The sequence below is a fragment of the Anabrus simplex genome, chromosome 3 (assembly GCF_040414725.1).
Source record: "Anabrus simplex isolate iqAnaSimp1 chromosome 3, ASM4041472v1, whole genome shotgun sequence".
In the NCBI taxonomy this organism is placed as follows: Eukaryota; Metazoa; Arthropoda; class Insecta; order Orthoptera; family Tettigoniidae; genus Anabrus; species Anabrus simplex.
This window is the reverse complement of record NC_090267.1, coordinates 152,341,425-152,360,801: the sequence shown is the minus strand read 5'-3', so window position 1 is coordinate 152,360,801 and position 19,377 is coordinate 152,341,425. Positions and strand designations below refer to the sequence as shown.

The 19,377-nt window shown below is 40.5% G+C and overlaps 1 protein-coding gene across 1 annotated transcript in view; it reads right to left on the bottom strand.

Moving 5' to 3' along the window:
• Positions 1 to 18,475, bottom strand: part of LOC136866706 (mucin-2-like) — a gene marked incomplete at its 5' end in the record, with an annotated part of 34,245 nt that extends 15,770 nt beyond the window's left edge. Inside the window, 9 exons of the mRNA XM_067143818.2 lie at positions 3,681 to 3,933; positions 9,560 to 9,807; positions 10,105 to 10,872; positions 10,930 to 11,483; positions 14,207 to 14,217; positions 17,366 to 17,848; positions 18,071 to 18,206; positions 18,305 to 18,315; positions 18,419 to 18,475. Of these exons, the coding sequence (XP_066999919.2) occupies positions 3,681 to 3,933; positions 9,560 to 9,807; positions 10,105 to 10,872; positions 10,930 to 11,483; positions 14,207 to 14,217; positions 17,366 to 17,848; positions 18,071 to 18,206; positions 18,305 to 18,315; positions 18,419 to 18,475 (2,521 nt within the window). The remainder of the gene's footprint in view (positions 1 to 3,680; positions 3,934 to 9,559; positions 9,808 to 10,104; positions 10,873 to 10,929; positions 11,484 to 14,206; positions 14,218 to 17,365; positions 17,849 to 18,070; positions 18,207 to 18,304; positions 18,316 to 18,418) is intronic.
• Positions 18,476 to 19,377: the final 902 nt, after the last annotated feature.

The window sequence follows — 19,377 nt, the reverse complement described above, 5'->3', positions numbered from 1 at the left end:
CTGTACTGCTGTCAGTGTCAAACAGGGAAATAGTACGCACTGGTACTCATTTCACATACGTTTCGGATATTGCTTTCCGCATTGATACATTGAACCACTATGTTTGTGTTTTTCTTGCATTTTATTTCGTCTAGTAGACATACCGATCGTCAGTAATGAAGAAAAACTATACATCATTTTAATTTACAGTGAACATCACAAAAATGCACCAACAGGCACGACATTGTACACTGAGCGCTGCCAGATCAGCGATGTACTGTACTGCATTCATATCGTATCACTGCAAACAGCCACACAAGATTCATAGAAACAGTCTACGTATATCAGAAGGTATGAGGTGATCACTCATTGTACCTATAGTTTTCAGTTTGCTAGACAAAACATACATGTTCATTTAAAAATGTGTGATTTTTGTTTAATTTTCTGGATTGTGCATACCTTCATATTGTGTGAGCTCGTGACAGTGGTACTTTTCTTCGCAACTAGACTTTTTACATTTTTATATATTTTCGAAAATGTTTGAGATTGCAGAATTATGTGAGATACCCTGGTAAATTACTATTATCAAGAACATTTTGAGGATTTCTTTGGTGAACTCATGGCGCCCATTTACCAGCATTTTTCGAAAATTATTATTATTGCTTAGTATTTAGGTTGTGTGTTCTCCCAGGATGGTAATATAGTGAGACTGAATCAATTTATCGTAAAGCTAATACAATGAGCTCACAATTGCGATCAACAGTATTCTTTAAGAAGGAAGTCAGCTCCCGGAGGAAACCATATTTACATCGGTCTGTTTTTAGACCAACTTTATTTTACGAGAGCAAAAGCTGCGTGGTCTCAGCATATCTTGCTCATAATTTAGAAGTATCAGACAGGAAAGTAGCGAGAATGATTGCTGGTACAAACAGGTGGGAACATTGGCAGGCGGGTACTTGGAACGAGGAGATAAAGGCTAAGTTAGGAATGAACTCGATGAATGAAGCTGTACGCATAAACCGGCTTGGGTGGTGGGGTCATATGAGACGAATTGAGGAGTATAGTTTACCTAGGAGAATAATGAACTCTGCTATGGAGGGTAATACAAGTAGAGGGAGACCAAGACGACGATGCTTAGACTCGGTTTCTAACAATTTAAAGAGGTATAGAACTAAATGAGGCCACAGCACTAGTTGCAAAGAGAGGATTGTGTCGACGTTTAGTAAATTCACAGAGGCTTGCAGACTGAACGCTGAAAGGCAAAACGATCTACGATGATAATGTATGTATGTATGTATGTATGTATGTATGTATAATATAACAGTCATATAAATTTGTGTGAATTAAACTTCAATTAACAAGAGGCGAGTATCATTAAGGAAGTTTCAGTCCATACGAATTTCCCATTCCCAACTCTACTCCAAGGTTAGTGTAATAACCGCGGGGAAGGTTATTTTACATTATTTTTGTTTTAAACTATTTAATTAAGGCAATTCTTAATTATAAATCCGAAGATTCTCCTCTACTCTCTGTTTTGTGTCTATTTCTTTATTATCTCATATGAGCCTCCGGCATCTTCTCTGATCTTTCTAGGGTACTTTAGTCTAGATATTCCGCTTCCTCTCTTGCCTTATATTATTCTTGAAATTGAATTTGTATAAATAATGTTGTACGGAATACGATGCCTGTAATTTCGTTCGTTTGACAGTTTATCAGGTATTTATCCGTGTTAGGTCATCTCAAAACCGTATCAGTGGTTTTTAGCTTTCGTGTCTTTTTGTTTGTTTGTCTGTCTGTTCCACTATCACGGATAAACGGCTGGATAGATATCGACCAAATATAATATTTAGATTATGTCCAGAGAAGTGTTTACATATGCTTCTGGTTTAAAAATCACTGACTAGACTGAGGGTTTATAGGAAAACGAGAAGAAATTTCTAAATTTTCTTTTGTACTGTTGATTTTCTGTGAAATCCGTGGACTATATGTGAAGCGTCCCTTCACTTTAAACAACTTTTGTTATGTACATAATTTCGCATACTCTTCAAATGACGGGAGAAAATTACTATTTTCTGGGGCTGTCATGCTCTGCACTGAGTGACCCATGGACCGACAGCGCAGCTACCAATTACCATGGCAACGTCTCTGGATGCTTGCCAGCCGGTAAGTGAGTGACGTTATGCAATTTTCGTCACCATTCGTGTAAGATCCTGGTTGTTCCTCGGCCAGTAGGCGAGAGAACGTCCGGAATAACGTCGAAGATTAAAATCCTCTTCGAATAGCCCTGGCGGGAGGAGGCTCTTAATATTTGAACAGTACCGCGGAGTGTAGCCCATTATTTCACACGGTAAGGTGTATTCGGGCAAATGCTATAATTTTTCCTGTATTCTCTTCTACTTCTGTTTTTTGCTTTATTTCCTTGCTTCTGCATTGCCTCTTTAGGCTTAAGTAATAACAAAGTAAGTTATTATCTGTTTATCTAAGAATCCCTGCGCCTGAATTTCTCCTCTGCTAACCGCTTTCTTAAATCCGTAACTCATACGATCACAATTTAGTGAGGGAAATTTCATATTCCAATACACACTCTTGGTACTTACATATTTGTCCTATCCGGCTATCCTCAGTTATTATCCTATTTTCGTATTAACTTCTCCGTATGTATAGCAGTGTTAATCCCGAAACCTGGACACTCTTTCCTTTGAGGAAATATTTCAAGCTTTTCAATTGTATAACTTATTGGCCTCGAAAAACATCGAAATATAGAGGCAATTTTAATGAAGGTCCATACCTTAGTTTCGGGTTAATTGGTGACAAAACAGTAAGTCAGCACACTCGCCATTCAATTTGTAAAGATCTACAAAATTGGTCCTATGACTTTTTGTCGAATCTCGGTTCCTTATACGTTAAATAGAGCTGCATTTAACTTAATTTTGTACTTTTTACATGTTTATTTTATGGTTTGACGCACTTATAGGAAATTCGGCACGTACACCGTCACGACCACTGGACATATGTTGGCCAAATTTTATGATTCAAGATGCCACATAAGTAACCGAAAAATAAAGTAATATGTGAAAAGCTTGCTCAAATTTCACCCTATTCAGTGTTTCTAACTCAATATAACACATAAATACTGTATATCAGATACAAGAAATATCATAGGTCCAGCCATGTAGAATACTAAAAGTGGAATCTGATAGCGGAATTCATTTGTCGATATATCGATCCGTATACGAGCAGTAAATCTCGAAATGAATGTCTGCCCTTATAAAAGTGCCTGTGCATAACTGTATAAATAAAGTTGTACGGGGTCCGCTGTCTGTAATTTCGTTTGTTTTTCCAATTTTTCAGATATTTATCCTCTTTAGGTCAACTCAAGACCGTATCAGTGGTTTTTAGCTTTCGTGTCTCTTTGTTTCTTTGTCCGCCTGTTCCACCATCACGGCTGGCCAATCTTCATATTTAGAGTATATTCATCCAGGGGAAGGTTTAGATATGCATGTGATTCAAAAATTACTGAATAGACTGGGGGTATATAGGAAAACCAGAACAATTTTCTTTAATTTTCTATTATACTGTTGATTTTCTCTTGGACTACATATAAAATCAGGATGATTTTCGAATTTATGTGTGTCCAGTTGATAATAGTTCAAGGTGTCTTTGAGAAAAGGACTTTCCATGGATTATCACTATCCACTTACCGCTGTCTGCAAGGTCCGGTATTTGAGATTTGGTCTTTATTATAGACATTTCCATCTCGTCCATAGCATATACATCGCCTGTATTCTTCATGTACATGGTAATGGTATTTTTATTTGCTCTGATTGCCCTCTTGGATCGGACCGAAGATTTCTCCCATTCCCACTCCATATGGAGAGACTGGCGTTCTCCGCTGCATGTGCCACTTATCTGATCTGAAGCCAATTTTGGTAGATGTAGGATTGCTGTCTTTGTCTGCAAAAAAGAGGAAGAAAATGTCGGTTCTGTCTAATATTTGGTAAGAGAATCAAGATTGTAATGATCTGTAGGTGAATAAAATTGAGTTAAAATACAAATTATTTTTATTTTCATCCATGCTACCTGCCCCGTAATATTTTTTAGATTTGTCATTTTTATTATCATTTTATCCAAGTCTGATGGATACTAGAGAAGTTTCAAGGGATGAAGTATACGGTTATGATTGAATAAATAAGGAACAATACACAATAGACATTTGCCCGGAACCAATGTGTGCCATGGAATGTCACTAAATAAAGAAGGCTTGGTTGAAAATCTAGAGGTCAGAAAGAGAGAGGGGGACAGAGGGAGAGAAGAATTGGACCTATATTTTAACAAGAAAATTACACGAAATGATGAAATTTCTCCTCAAGGGTTGTAAATGCTGTCAAGGAAAATCATGAATGGCTATGGTCTGAAACTGCACTAGTCTTCGTCAACTTCTTCCCCAGCATTGATCGCACCATCGTATCCAACCAGTCTGCCTATGAGAAGCTTGTCTCGTAAGATTATCAACGAAGTATATTGGTAGGTGCTACAATACTTGTGTTCCCTTGCTTACAGTAACGAGCAATTTAAGGCCTTCGTCCCATCAGAAGATACGTTACTCACATTTCATTCTAATCTTGTTTCCCTACCCTACCACCCCAAATTTTACCATTTCTCATCTAGTTTCATGAATTCCTTCTGATTTATGACATTGTACGTAGTTTGTTTGCCATCTTGTCTACTTTCATCTCAGCACAATTCCTTATTTGCATATCAGTTCTTGTTAGGATCCATTTTTAAGACACATTTATTATACGTTTACAAGCTGCCTGACTTCATCATTCAGTCAAGACGTGGCTGTTACATCTTAAGACACGGCAGTTCCTAGGCAACCTTCTGGCGTTTCTGTAGCAGCGTACCTGTACGCCACCCACTCTACAGCCTGCGTCCGTATTCTATTCCTTCAAACATTTCTAATATTTTTCATGTATTTCATATTCTACCTTATTTCATCATCCCTGCGATTTTCTACCCTACGATGTACTTCACTTTCTTAATCTTATGCCTAGAGATACTTTCTTCACTGCAGAAGAGATATGACCCTGTAACATAGAAATTTTTCATAAATATCTGTGCATTCCTGATAGAATTACTCAGATCGAAGTCAAGAGCTGTAGAGTATGACTGTGAGTCGCCTGGTGTCCATAATATTTAGCCGGTTCGTGTCCGGTTGATGGAAATAAATACATCAGAATGTTAGCCGATACGGGTAGGAGGAGTTCTCGTTGTTGTTGTTGTTGTTTGAGACATCACTACAAATAGTGCTTTGATGCGGCTCTCCATTCCGCCTTGTCCTGTACTAAATTTCTCATATCTACATAACTGCTGCATTTTACATCTGCTCTAATCTGCTTGTCATATTCATACCTTGGTTTACCCCTTACCGTTCTTACTGACTACACTTCCATCAAAAGCCAACTGAAGAAGTCGTGGGTATCATAAGATGTATCCTATCATTCTATCTATACTTCTCGTCAAATTTAGCCAAATAGATCTTCTCTCACTAATTCGATTCAGTATCTCTTCATTCGTGATTCAATCTATCCAGCTCACCTTTAGCATTTTTCTGTAACACCACATTTCAAAAGCTTCTATTCTTTTTCTTTCTGAGCTATTTATCGTCCATCTTTCACTTCCATACAATGCCATGCTCCAGACCAAAGTCTTCAAAAACATCTTTCTAATTCCTACATCAATGTTCGAAGTGAGCAAAGCTTTTTCTTAAGAAAGGCCTGTCTTGCTTGTGCTAGTCCGCATTTTATGTCCTCCTTACTTCTGCCATCGTTAGTTATTTTACTGCTTCCTTTGAGACTTCATTTCGTAATCAAATATTTCCTACATCACCTGACTTCGTTCAACTGCACTCCATTACTTTTGTTTTGGACATAATTATTTTCATCTTGTGTATACAATTCCTAATCACTAGATTGCCTCCCAAAAGCCTGGATTTATTTCCAAAACTCTCCACAGTGTTCATGTGGAGTGGGGCCATATTACGCCAGTGATTGTGAGTTGAACGTCGGATGGGAACGATTAGCCTTTAATAGATAACTTTTTGCAGGCAATGTGCTGGTAAGAGGTTTCACCCTCTCCCTAATTCAACATCAAGATTATCGCACAACTAGGCGCGCAGGTTGCCCATGGGTGAGAAATTGAAAAACATACACCATGAAAGACTAACATGTCCTTGAACACACCTGGCACACTAAATAAATATACCATTTTCACGCATACGGCTGGTAAATGCATTCTGTTCCCTTTAGGTCTGTATCTCTCCCACTACTACCAGTTTCATTCTCACCACCTGCAGATTTAGTAAAATTCTTTGCATTTTAATAGGCCCTTATCACAAACCCGCCCTTGCCGTTGACCTTGATTACTTTACCCAGAGCTTCAGAGAATTTGCCTGCTCCATATTGACCTGTTCCCTCACATGGTGAAAACACTTCTCCTAATTTCAGTAAGCGCTGAGTCCCTGCGAATCATTCGTTTATATCTGTGATTAGCAGAAACTCTGATGCTCGCTGTTGTTTTTCCAAAAAATATTCCCACCCCGAACATTGCCTAACCCCATATACACTGACTGACAGAGCAAATGCAACACCAAGAAGGAGTGGTCAGAACTTTATGCCAATTGCAGGGTAGACTGACGTCACTGAGGTATGCTCATGATGTGAAATGCGCCGCTGTGCTGCGCACGTAGCGAACGATAAATGGGACACGGCATTGGCGAATGGCCCACTTCGTACCGTGATTTCTCAGCCGACAGTCATTGTAGAACGTGTTGTCGTGTGCCACAGGACACGTGTATAGCTAAGAATGCCAGCCGCCGTCAACGGAGGCATTTCCAGCAGACAGACGACTTTACGAGTGGTATGGTGATCGGGCTGAGAAGGGCAGGTTGGTCGCTTCGTCAAATCGCAGCCGATACCCATAGGGATGTGTCCACGGTGCAGCGCCTGTGACGAAGATGGTTGGCGCAGCGACATGTGGCACGTGCGAGGGGTCCAGGCGCAGCCCGAGTGACGTCAGCACGCGAGGATCGGCGCATCCGCCGCCAAGCGGTGGCAGCCCCGCACGCCACGTCAACCGCCATTCTTCACCATGTGCAAGACACCCTGGCTGTTCCAATATCGACCAGAACAATTTCCCGTCGATTGGTTGAAGGAGGCCTGCACTCTCGGCGTCCGCTCAGAAGACTACCATTGACTCCACAGCATAGACGAGCACGCCTGGCATGGTGCCGGGTTAGAGCGACTTGGATGAGGGAATGGCGGAACGTCGTGTTCTCCGATGAGTCACGCTTCTGTTCTGTCAGTGATAGTCACCGCAGACGCGTGTGGCGTCGGCGTGGAGAAAGGTCAAATCCGGCAGTAACTGTGGAGCGCCCTACCGCTAGACAACGCGGCATCATGGTTTGGGGCGCTATTGCGTATGATTCCACGTCACCTCTAGTGCGTATTCAAGGCACGTTAAATGCGCACCGCTACGTGCAGCATGTGCTGCGGCCGGTGGCACTCCCGTACCTTCAGGGGCTGCCCAATGCTCTGTTTCAGCAGGATAATGCCCGCCCACACACTGCTCGCATCTCCCAACAGGCTCTACGAGGTGTACAGATGCTTCCGTGGCCGGCGTACTCTCCGGATCTCTCACCAATCGAACACGTGTGGGATCTCATTGGACGCCGTTTGCAAACTCTGCCCCAGCCTCGTACGAACGACCAACTGTGGCAAATGGTTGACAGAGAATTGAGAACCATCCCTCAGGACACCATCCGCACTCTTATTGACTCTGTACCTCGACGTGTTTCTGCGTGCATCGCCGCTCGCGGTGGTCCTACATCCTACTGAGTCGATGCCGTGCGCATTGTGTAACCTGCATATCGGTTTGAAATAAACATCAATTATTCGTCCGTGCCGTCTCTGTTTTTTCCCCAACTTTCATCCCTTTCGAACCACTCCTCCTTGGTGTTGCATTTGCTCTGTCAGTCAGTGTAAAATCTGTTAAATTTGTCAAAACACATACGAAATTTCCGATCACTTCCTCGTTATTCCACCCTGTACGAACATCATTAAGCCTTCTTACACGTGCTTTTTGCTGAATCAACCGGTTACATTTTCTTTCTTTCATAGCCACCATTAATAACGATAGCAAATTATCGAACTGTCTCTTAACCCTTAACTACTGACGTGTGGTTGCTGGGACCGTTCAGCCCCACATTATCCGCCCTTCACTTGCATCAGTGGACTTAAAAACCTCTTTCTCGGTCTAGATTCCTAATTTCCAGTCTTCTTTGCAATCAAAGCTGCAAGTGTTTTCTGGAAGTGACTCTTGTTGCAGCTTGGTCCCTGGGACATCACTGGGTGCGATCCTTTATATTCCTCATTTGTGGGATGTCAACATCCATAGTGTAATAGTCAACACTATTATCTGCTGTCCTCAAAGACATGGGTACAATTCCCAGTACAGCCATATATTAAAAAATGGAAGGAGGGCTGGCGTATGGTAAAAATGGTACATGCAGCTCAGGTCTACTGGGTGTGTGCCATAACGGACCTCGAAACGAGCATATGAGTTCATTTTTACTTCTATTTGTGAAGTACAGACATTCGCATTGAAATTACACATGGATGATAATCAAGTACAGTCAAGATTGAGACAGATGGTCCCATGTTTTCTAAACAAATGTACTATCATTTTACAGAAAACATCCAGAAGAAGAGTTTGATTTATTAGGTGAAAGTAAATTTTGCAATTTTTAAGATTGCATGTGATAATAATTAATTTATGCGCCTTGCAATATGCTCCGTTGTGTGAAAACTATATTCAGGATGCAATTGCGTGAATGTGTATCACAGACTGCGAATACTCAGACATTCCGGAATTCTCTAGTTTTGTACCATAGAAAATGCAACCATACAAGAAATATTAGCTTTGATGTTTTAATATTGCTATTAACTATTCATGATACATATATTTCAGTTCAGCAATATCTGATTTAATAGGCTATTATACATAGTGAATACATCATAATGAGTTGTTCGGCACATTCCAACCCATATCTTTCAGTAGAGGTCCGTGAGTCCTCACGTCAGTAAATACGCATAGAAATGTTAACGTCAGTAGTTACGGGTTAAACGCACAGATATTTACCATTCAATCAATCTGGTATATCGATACAAGTTAGAACACAAGTCACCTCCTACCAACGACCCAAACCAAAGAAAAAGAATTTAAAAAATTGCAAATTTACAGTGAAATTTACTCTAAAAGTTCAGACAAAAATGACTTCAAACTCCAAAAGGGCAAACAAAAATTATCCGAAAAAGCAGTGCTTCTATAATAATTTCAACAATTACGTTGGACGACAAGAGACAATAGCTTCGTAACAAAAAATTGCCACAATACAACTGAAAGAAGATTATATTCCATCATAGTAACAGGAAATAATACAACTAAATATACTCCATATATAACTATTCCACCAAAAAGGACATATACACTTAAAAATCAGGAAAAAATACGAACAACTTACCACATTGGAACGGCTCAAGTACCGGACCGAAAATAGCATTCTGAATTCAGCAACAATGCAAGTGACGTTACCATCCGTAACACCAATGTCATTCTTGGGAGGAACACTTGGATTATCTGTCGTAGTTGAGACAGAAGCCGAACTCAAAGAAGTAACTGATGTAGGAGTACTGGTCACTGTAGTAGTGGCTGTAGGAGTACTAGTTACAGTGGTAGTATATGAAGGAGTACTAGTTACAGAGGTAGTACCTGCAGGAGTACTGGTCATTGTAGTAGTGTCTGTAGGAGTACTAGTTACAGAAGTAGTGTCTGTAGGAGTACTAGTTACAGTAGTAGTGTCTGTAGGAGTACTAGTTACAGTAGTAGTGTCTGTAGGAGTACTAGTTACAGTAGTAGTGTCTGTAGGAGTACTAGTTACAGTAGTAGTGTCTGTAGGAGTACTAGTTACAGTAGTAGTGTCTGTAGGAGTACTAGTTATAGTAGTAGTGTCTGTAGGAGTACTAGTTACAGTAGTAGTGTCTGTAGGAGTACTAGTTACAGTTGTACTGTCAGTAGGAGTACTAGTTACAGTAGTAGTGTTTGTAGGAGTACTAGTTACAGTAGTAGTGTCTGTAGGAGTACTAGTTACAGTAGTAGTGTCTGTAGGAGTGCTAGTTACAGAAGTAGTATCTGTAGGAGTACTAGTTACAGTAGTAGTGTCTGTAGGAGTACTGGTTACAGTACTAGTTTCAGTAGGAGTACTAGTTACAGTAGTAGTGTCTGTAGGAGTACTAGTTACAGTAGTAGTGTCTGTAGGAGTACTGGTTACAGTACTAGTTTCAGTAGGAGTACTAGTTACAGTAGTAGTGTCTGTAGGAGTACTAGTTACAGTAGTAGTGTCTGTAGGAGTACTGGTTACAGTACTAGTTTCAGTAGGAGTACTAGTTACAGTAGTAGTGTCTGTAGGAGTACTAGTTACAGTAGTAGTGTCTGTAGGAGTACTAGTTACAGTTGTACTGTCTGTGGGAGTACTAGTTACAGTAGTAGTGTCTGTAGGAGTACTAGTTACAGTAGTAGTGTCTGTAGGAGTACTGGTTACAGTACTAGTTTCAGTAGGAGTACTAGTTATAGTAGTAGTGTCTGTAGGAGTACTGGTTACAGTTGTACTGTCTGTGGGAGTACTAGTTACAGTAGTAGTGTCTGTAGGTGTACTCGTTACAGTAGTAGTGTCTGTAGGAGTACTAGTTACAGTTGTACTGTCTGTAGGAGTGCTAGTTACAGTTGTACTGTCTGTGGGAGTACTAGTTACAGTAGTAGTGTCTGTGGGAGTACTAGCTCCAGTAGTAGTGTCTGTAGGAGTACTAGTTACAGTAGTAGTGTCTGTAGGTGTACTCGTTACAGTAGTAGTGTCTGTAGGAGTACTAGTTACAGTTGTACTGTCTGTAGGAGTGCTAGTTACAGAAGTAGTATCTGTAGGAGTACTAGTTACAGTAGTAGTGTCTGTAGGAGTACTAGTTACAGTTGTACTGTCTGTGGGAGTACTAGTTACAGTAGTAGTGTCTGTAGGAGTACTAGTTACAGTTGTACTGTCTGTGGGAGTACTAGTTACAGTAGTAGTGTCTGTAGGAGTACTAGTTATAGTAGTAGTGTCTGTAGGAGTACTAGTTACAGTTGTACTGTCTGTAGGAGTACTAGTTACAGTAGTAGTGTCTGTAGGAGTACTAGTTACAGTTGTACTGTCAGTAGGAGTACTAGTTATAGTAGTAGTGTCTGTAGGAGTACTAGTTACAGTTGTACTGTCAGTAGGAGTACTGGTTACAGTACTAGTTTCAGTAGGAGTACTAGTTATAGTAGTAGTGTCTGTAGGAGTACTAGTTACAGTTGTACTGTCTGTGGGAGTACTAGTTACAGTAGTAGTGTCTGTAGGAGTACTAGTTACAGTTGTACTGTCAGTAGGAGTACTAGTTATAGTAGTAGTGTCTGTAGGAGTACTAGTTACAGTAGTAGTGTCTGTAGGAGTACTAGTTACAGTAGTAGTGTCTGTAGGAGTACTAGTTACAGTAGTAGTGTCTGTAGGAGTACTAGTTACGGTGGTTGTATCTGTAGGAGTACTAGTTACAGTAGTAGTGTCTGTAGGAGTACTAGTTACAGTAGTAGTGTCTGTAGGAGTACTAGTTATAGTAGTAGTGTCTGTAGGAGTACTAGTTACAGTAGTAGTGTCTGTAGGAGTACTAGTTATAGTAGTAGTGTCTGTAGGAGTACTAGTTACAGTAGTAGTGTCTGTAGGAGTACTAGTTATAGTAGTAGTGTCTGTACGAGTACTAGTTACAGTAGTAGTGTCTGTAGGAGTACTAGTTACAGTAGTAGTGTCTGTAGGAGTACTAGTTATAGTAGTAGTGTCTGTAGGAGTACTAGTTACAGTAGTAGTGTCTGTAGGAGTACTAGTTATAGTAGTAGTGTCTGTAGGAGTACTAGTTATAGTAGTAGTGTCTGTAGGAGTACTAGTTATAGTGGTAGTGCCTGTAGGAGTACTAGTTACAGTAGTAGTGTCTGTAGGAGTGCTAGTTACAGTGGTAGTGTCTGTAGGAGTACTAGTTACAGTAGTAGTGTCTGTAGGAGTACTAGTTACAGTAGTAGTGTCTGTAGGAGTACTAGTTACAGTGGTAGTGCCTGTAGGAGTACTAGTTACAGTAGTAGTGTCTGTAGGAGTACTAGTTACAGTAGTAGTGTCTGTAGGAGTACTAGTTACAGTGGTAGTGCCTGTAGGAGTACTAGTTACAGTGGTAGTGCCTGTAGGAGTACTAGTTACAGTAGTAGTGTCTGTAGGAGTACTAGTTACAGTAGTAGTGTCTGTAGGAGTACTAGTTACAGTAGTAGTGTCTGTAGGAGTACTAGTTACAGTAGTAGTGTCTGTAGGAGTACTAGTTACAGTGGTAGTGCCTGTAGGAGTACTAGTTACAGTAGTAGTGTCTGTAGGAGTACTAGTTACAGTAGTAGTGTCTGTAGGAGTACTAGTTACAGTGGTAGTGCCTGTAGGAGTACTAGTTACAGTAGTAGTGTCTGTAGGAGTGCTAGTTACAGAAGTAGTATCTGTAGGAGTACTAGTTACAGTAGTACTGCCTGTAGGGGTACTAGTTACAGTAGTAGTGTCTGTAGGAGTACTAGTTACAGTAGTAGTGTCTGTAGGAGTACTAGTTACAGTAGTAGTGTCTGTAGGAGTACTAGTTACAGTAGTACTGCCTGTAGGTTTACTAGTTACAGTAGTAGTGTCTGTAGGAGTGCTAGTTACAGTAGTAGTGTCTGTAGGAGTACTAGTTACAGTAGTAGTGTCTGTAGGAGTACTAGTTACAGTAGTAGTGTCTGTAGGAGTACTAGTTACAGTAGTAGTGTCTGTAGGAGTACTAGTTACAGTAGTACTGCCTGTAGGAGTACTAGTTACAGTAGTAGTGTCTGTAGGAGTACTAGTTACAGTAGTAGTGTCTGTAGGAGTACTAGTTACAGTAGTAGTGTATGTAGGAGTACTGGTTACAGTACTAGTTTCAGTAGGAGTACTAGTTACAGTAGTAGTGTCTGTAGGAGTACTAGTTACAGTAGTAGTGTCTGTAGGAGTACTACTTACAGTAGTAGTGTCTGTAGGAGTACTAGTTACAGTAGTAGTGTCTGTAGGAGTACTAGTTACAGTAGTAGTGTCTGTAGGAGTACTAGTTACAGTAGTAGTGTCTGTAGGGGTACTAGTTACAGTAGTAGTGTCTGTAGGAGTACTAGTTACAGTAGTAGTGTCTGTAGGAGTACTAGTTACAGTAGTAGTGTCTGTAGGAGTACTAGTTACAGTAGTAGTGTCTGTAGGAGTACTAGTTACAGTTGTACTGTCAGTAGGAGTACTAGTTACAGTAGTAGTGTCTGTAGGAGTACTACATACAGTAGTAGTGTCTGTAGGAGTACTAGTTACAGTAGTAGTGTCTGTAGGAGTACTAGTTATAGTAGTAGTGTCTGTAGGAGTACTAGTTATAGTAGTAGTGTCTGTAGGAGTACTAGTTATAGTAGTAGTGTCTGTAGGAGTACTGGTCACAGTGGTAGTGTCTGTAGGAGTACTAGTTACAGTAGTAGTGTCTGTAGGAGTACTAGTTACAGTAGTAGTGTCTGTAGGAGTATTAGTTATAGTAGTAGTGTCTGTAGGAGTATTAGTTATAGTAGTAGTGTCTGTAGGAGTACTAGTTATAGTAGTAGTGTCTGTAGGAGTACTGGTCACAGTGGTAGTGTCTGTAGGAGTACTAGTTACAGTAGTAGTGTCTGTAGGAGTACTAGTTACAGTAGTAGTGTCTGTAGGAGTATTAGTTATAGTAGTAGTGTCTGTAGGAGTACTAGTTATAGTAGTAGTGTCTGTAGGAGTACTAGTTATAGTAGTAGTGTCTGTAGGAGTACTAGTTATAGTAGTAGTGTCTGTAGGAGTACTGGTCACAGTGGTAGTGTCTGTAGGAGTACTAGTTACAGTAGTAGTGTCTGTAGGAGTACTAGTTACAGTAGTAGTGTCTGTAGGAGTATTAGTTACAGTAGTAGTGTCTGTAGGAGTACTAGTTACAGTGGTAGTGTCTGTAGGCGTACTAGTTACAGTGGTAGTATCTGTAGGAGTACTAGTTACAGTAGTAGTGTCTGTAGGAGTACTAGTTACAGTAGTAGTGTCTGTAGGAGTATTAGTTACAGTAGTAGTGTCTGTAGGAGTACTAGTTACAGTTGTACTGTCAGTAGGAGTACTAGTTACAGTAGTAGTGTCTGTAGGAGTACTAGTTACAGTTGTACTGTCTGTAGGAGTGCTAGTTACAGTAGTAGTGTCTGTGGGAGTGCTAGTTACAGAAGTAGTATCTGTAGGAGTACTAGTTACAGTAGTAGTGTCTGTAGGAGTACTGGTTACAGTAGTACTGTCTGTAGGAGTACTAGTTACAGTAGTAGTATCTGTAGGAGTACCAGTTACAGTAGTAGTGTCTGTAGGAGTACTGGTTACAGTACTAGTTTCAGTAGGAGTACTAGTTACAGTAGTAGTGTCTGTAGGAGTACTAGTTACAGTAGTAGTGTCTGTAGGAGTGCTAGTTACAGAAGTAGTATCTGTAGGAGTACTAGTTACAGTAGTAGTGTCTGTAGGAGTACTGGTTACAGTAGTAGTGTCTGTAGGAGTACTAGTTACAGTAGTAGTGTCTGTAGGAGTACTAGTTACAGTAGTAGTGTCTGTAGGAGTACTACTTACAGTAGTAGTGTCTGTAGGAGTACTAGTTACAGTAGTAGTGTCTGTAGGAGTACTAGTTACAGTAGTAGTGTCTGTAGGAGTACTAGTTACAGTAGTAGTGTCTGTAGGAGTACTAGTTACAGTAGTAGTGTCTGTAGGAGTACTAGTTACAGTAGTAGTGTCTGTAGGAGTACTGGTCACAGTGGTTGTATCTGTGGGAGTACTAGTTACAGTAGTAGTGTCTGTAGGAGTACTAGTTACAGTAGAAGTGTCTGTAGGAGTACTAGTTACAGTTGTACTGTCAGTAGGAGTACTAGTTACAGTAGTAGTGTCTGTAGGAGTACTAGTTACAGTAGTAGTGTCTGTAGGAGTACTAGTTACAGTAGTAGTGTCTGTGGGAGTACTAGTTACAGTAGTAGTGTCTGTGGGAGTACTAGTTACAGTAGTAGTGTCTGTAGGAGTACTAGTTACAGTAGTAGTGTCTGTAGGAGTACTAGTTACAGTAGTAGTGTCTGTAGGAGTACTAGTTACAGTAGTAGAGTCTGTAGGAGTACTAGTTATAGTAGTAGTGTCTGTAGGAGTACTAGTTACAGTAGTAGTGTCTGTAGGAGTACTAGTTACAGTAGTAGTGTCTGTAGGAGTACTAGTTACAGTAGTAGTGTCTGTAGGAGTACTATTTACAGTGGTTGTATCTGTAGGAGTACTAGTTACAGTGGTTGTATCTGTAGGAGTACTAGTTACAGTAGTAGTGTCTGTAGGAGTACTAGTTACAGTAGTAGTGTCTGTAGGAGTACTAGTTACAGTAGTACTGCCTGTAGGGGTACTAGTTACAGTGGTAGTGTCTGTAGGAGTACTAGTTACAGTAGTAGTGTCTGTAGGAGTACTAGTTACAGTAGTAGTGTTTGTAGGAGTACTAGTTACAGTAGTAGTATCTGTAGGAGTACTAGTTACAGTAGTAGTGTCTGTAGGAGTACTAGTTACAGTAGTAGTGTCTGTAGGAGTACTGGTCACAGTGGTTGTATCTGTAGGAGTACTAGTTACAGTAGTAGTGTCTGTAGGAGTACTAGTTACAGTAGTAGTGTCTGTAGGAGTTCTAGTTACAGTAGTAGTGTCTGTAGGAGTACTAGTTACAGTAGTAGTGTCTGTAGGAGTACTAGTTACAGTAGTAGTGTCTGTAGGAGTACTAGTTACAGTAGTAGTGTCTGTAGGAGTACTAGTTACAGTAGTAGTGTCTGTAGGAGTACTAGTTACAGTAGTAGTATCTGTAGGAGTACTAGTTACAGTGGTAGTATCTGTAGGAGTACTAGTTACAGTGGTAGTGTCTGTAGGAGTACTAGTTACAGTGGTAGTATCTGTAGGAGTACTAGTTACAGTAGTAGTGTCTGTAGGAGTACTAGTTACAGTGGTAGTGTCTGTAGGAGTACTAGTTACAGTAGTAGTGTCTGTAGGAGTACTAGTTACAGTAGTAGTGTCTGTAGGAGTGCTAGTTACAGAAGTAGTATCTGTAGGAGTACTAGTTACAGTGGTAGTATCTGTAGGAGTACTAGTTACAGTGGTAGTGTCTGTAGGAGTACTAGTTACAGTAGTAGTATCTGTAGGAGTACTAGTTACAGTAGTAGTGTCTGTAGGAGTACTAGTTACAGTGGTAGTGTCTGTAGGAGTACTAGTTACAGTAGTAGTGTCTGTAGGAGTACTAGTTACAGTAGTAGTGTCTGTAGGAGTACTAGTTACAGTGGTTGTGTCAGTAGGAGTACTAGTTACAGTAGTAGTGTCTGTAGGAGTACTAGTTATAGTAGTAGTGTCTGTAGGAGTACTAGTTACAGTAGTAGTGTCTGTAGGAGTACTAGTTACAGTAGTAGTATCTGTAGGAGTACTAGTTACAGTAGTAGTGTCTGTAGGAGTACTAGTTATAGTAGTAGTGTCTGTAGGAGTACTCGTTATAGTAGTAGTGTCTGTAGGAGTACTAGTTACAGTAGTAGTGTCTGTAGGAGTACTAGTTACAGTGGTAGTGTCTGTAGGAGTACTAGTTACAGTAGTAGTATCTGTAGGAGTACTAGTTACAGTAGTAGTGTCTGTAGGAGTACTAGTTATAGTAGTAGTGTCTGTAGGAGTACTAGTTATAGTAGTAGTGTCTGTAGGAGTAATCGTTATAGTAGTAGTGTCTGTAGGAGTAATCGTTATAGTAGTAGTGTCTGTAGGAGTACTAGTTATAGTAGTAGTGTCTGGAGGAGTACTAGTTACAGTAGTAGTGTCTGTAGGAGTACTAGTTACAGTAGTAGTGTCTGTAGGAGTACTAGTTACAGTAGTAGTGTCTGTAGGAGTACTAGTTACAGTAGTAGTGTCTGTAGGAGTACTAGTTACAGTAGTAGTGTCTGTAGGAGTACTGGTTATAGTAGTAGTGTCTGTAGGAGTACAAGTTACAGTAGTAGTGTCTGTAGGAGTACTGGTTACAGTAGTAGTGTCTGTAGGAGTACTAGTTACAGTAGTAGTGTCTGTAGGAGTACTAGTTACAGTAGTAGTGTCTGTAGGAGTGCTAGTTACAGTAGTAGTGTCTGTAGGAGTACTAGTTACAGTGGTTGTGTCTGTAGGAGTACTAGTTACAGTAGTAGTGTCTGTAGGAGTACTAGTTACAGTAGTAGTGTCTGTAGGAGTACTAGTTACAGTAGTAGTGTCTGTAGGAGTACTGGCTACAGTACTAGTTTCAGTAGGAGTACTAGTTACAGTAGTAGTGTCTGTAGGAGTACTAGTTACAGTAGTAGTGTCTGTAGGAGTACTAGTTACAGTAGTAGTGTCTGTAGGAGTACTAGTTACAGTAGTAGTGTCTGTAGGAGTACTAGCTACAGTAGTAGTGTCTGTAGGAGTACTAGTTACAGTAGTAGTGTCTGTAGGAGTACTAGTTACAGTAGTAGTGTCTGTAGGAGTACTAGTTACTGTAGTAGTGTCTGTAGGAGTACTAGTTACAGTAGTAGTGTCTGTAGGAGTACTAGTTACAGTAGTAGTGTCTGTAGGAGTACTAGTTACAGTAGTAGTGTCTGTAGGAGTACTAGTTTCAGTAGGAGTACTAGTTACAGTACTAGTTACAGTAGTAGTGTCTGTAGGAGTATTAGTTACAGTAGTAGTGTCTGTAGGAGTACTAGTTACAGTAGAAGTGTCTGTAGGAGTACTAGTTACAGTAGTAGTGTCTGTAGGAGTACTAGTTACAGTAGTAGTGTCTGTAGGAGTACTAGTTACAGTAGTAGTGTCTGTAGGAGTACTAGTTACAGTAGTAGTGTCTGTAGGAGTACTAGTTACAGTAGTAGTGTCTGTAGGAGTACTAGTTACAGTAGTAGTGTCTGTAGGAGTACTAGTTGCAGTAGTAGTGTCTGTAGGAGTACTAGTTTCAGTAGGAGTACTAGTTACAGTACTAGTTTCAGTAGGAGTACTAGTTACAGTAGTAGTGTCTGTAGGAGTACTAGTTACAGTAGTAGTGTCTGTAGGAGTACTAGTTACAGTAGTAGTGTCTGTAGGAGTACTAGTTACAGTAGTAGTGTCTGTATGAGTACTGGTTACAGTAGTAGTGTCTGTAGGAGTACTAGTTATAGTAGTAGTGTCTGTAGGAGTACTAGTTATAGTAGTAGTGTCTGTAGGAGTACTAGTTACAGTGGTAGTGTCTGTAGGAGTACTAGTTACAGTGGTAGTGTCTGTAGGAGTACTAGTTATAGTGGTAGTGTCTGTAGGAGTACTAGTTACAGTGGTAGTGTCTGTAGGAGTACTAGTTACGGTGGTAGTGTCTGTAGGAGTACTAGTTATAGTAGTAGTGTCTGTAGGAGTACTAGTTACAGTGGTAGTGTCTGTAGGAGTACTAGTTATAGTGGTAGTGTCTGTAGGAGTACTAGTTACAGTGGTAGTGTCTGTAGGAGTACTAGTTATAGTGGTAGTGTCTGTAGGAGTACTAGTTACAGTGGTAGTGTCTGTAGGAGTACTAGTTACAGTGGTAGTGTCTGTAGGAGTACTAGTTATAGTGGTAGTGTCTGTAGGAGTACTAGTTACAGTGGTAGTGTCTGTAGGAGTACTAGTTACAGTGGTAGTGTCTGTAGGAGTACTAGTTATAGTAGTAGTGTCTGTAGGAGTACTAGTTACAGTAGTAGTGTCTGTAGGAGTACTAGTTACAGTAGTAGTGTCTGTAGGAGTACTGGTTACAGTAGTAGTGTCTATAGGAGTACTGGTTACAGTAGTAGTGTCTCTAGGGGTACTAGTTACAGTGGTAGTGTCTGTAGGAGTACTAGTTACAGTAGTAGTGTCTGTAGGAGTGCTAGTTACAGTAGTAGTGTCTGTAGGAGTACTAGTTACAGTAGTAGTGTCTGTAGGAGTACTAGTTACAGTAGTAGTGTCTGTAGGACTACTAGTTACAGTGGTAGTGCCTGTAGGAGTACTAGTTACAGTAGTAGTGTCTGTAGGAGTACTAGTTACAGTAGTAGTGTCTGTAGGAGTACTAGCTACAGTAGTAGTGTCTGTAGGAGTACTAGTTACAGTGGTAGTGTCTGTAGGAGTACTAGTTACAGTAGTAGTGTCTGTAGGAGTACTAGTTACAGTGGTAGTGCCGGTAGGAGTACTAGTTACAGTGGTAGTGCCTGTAGGAGTAC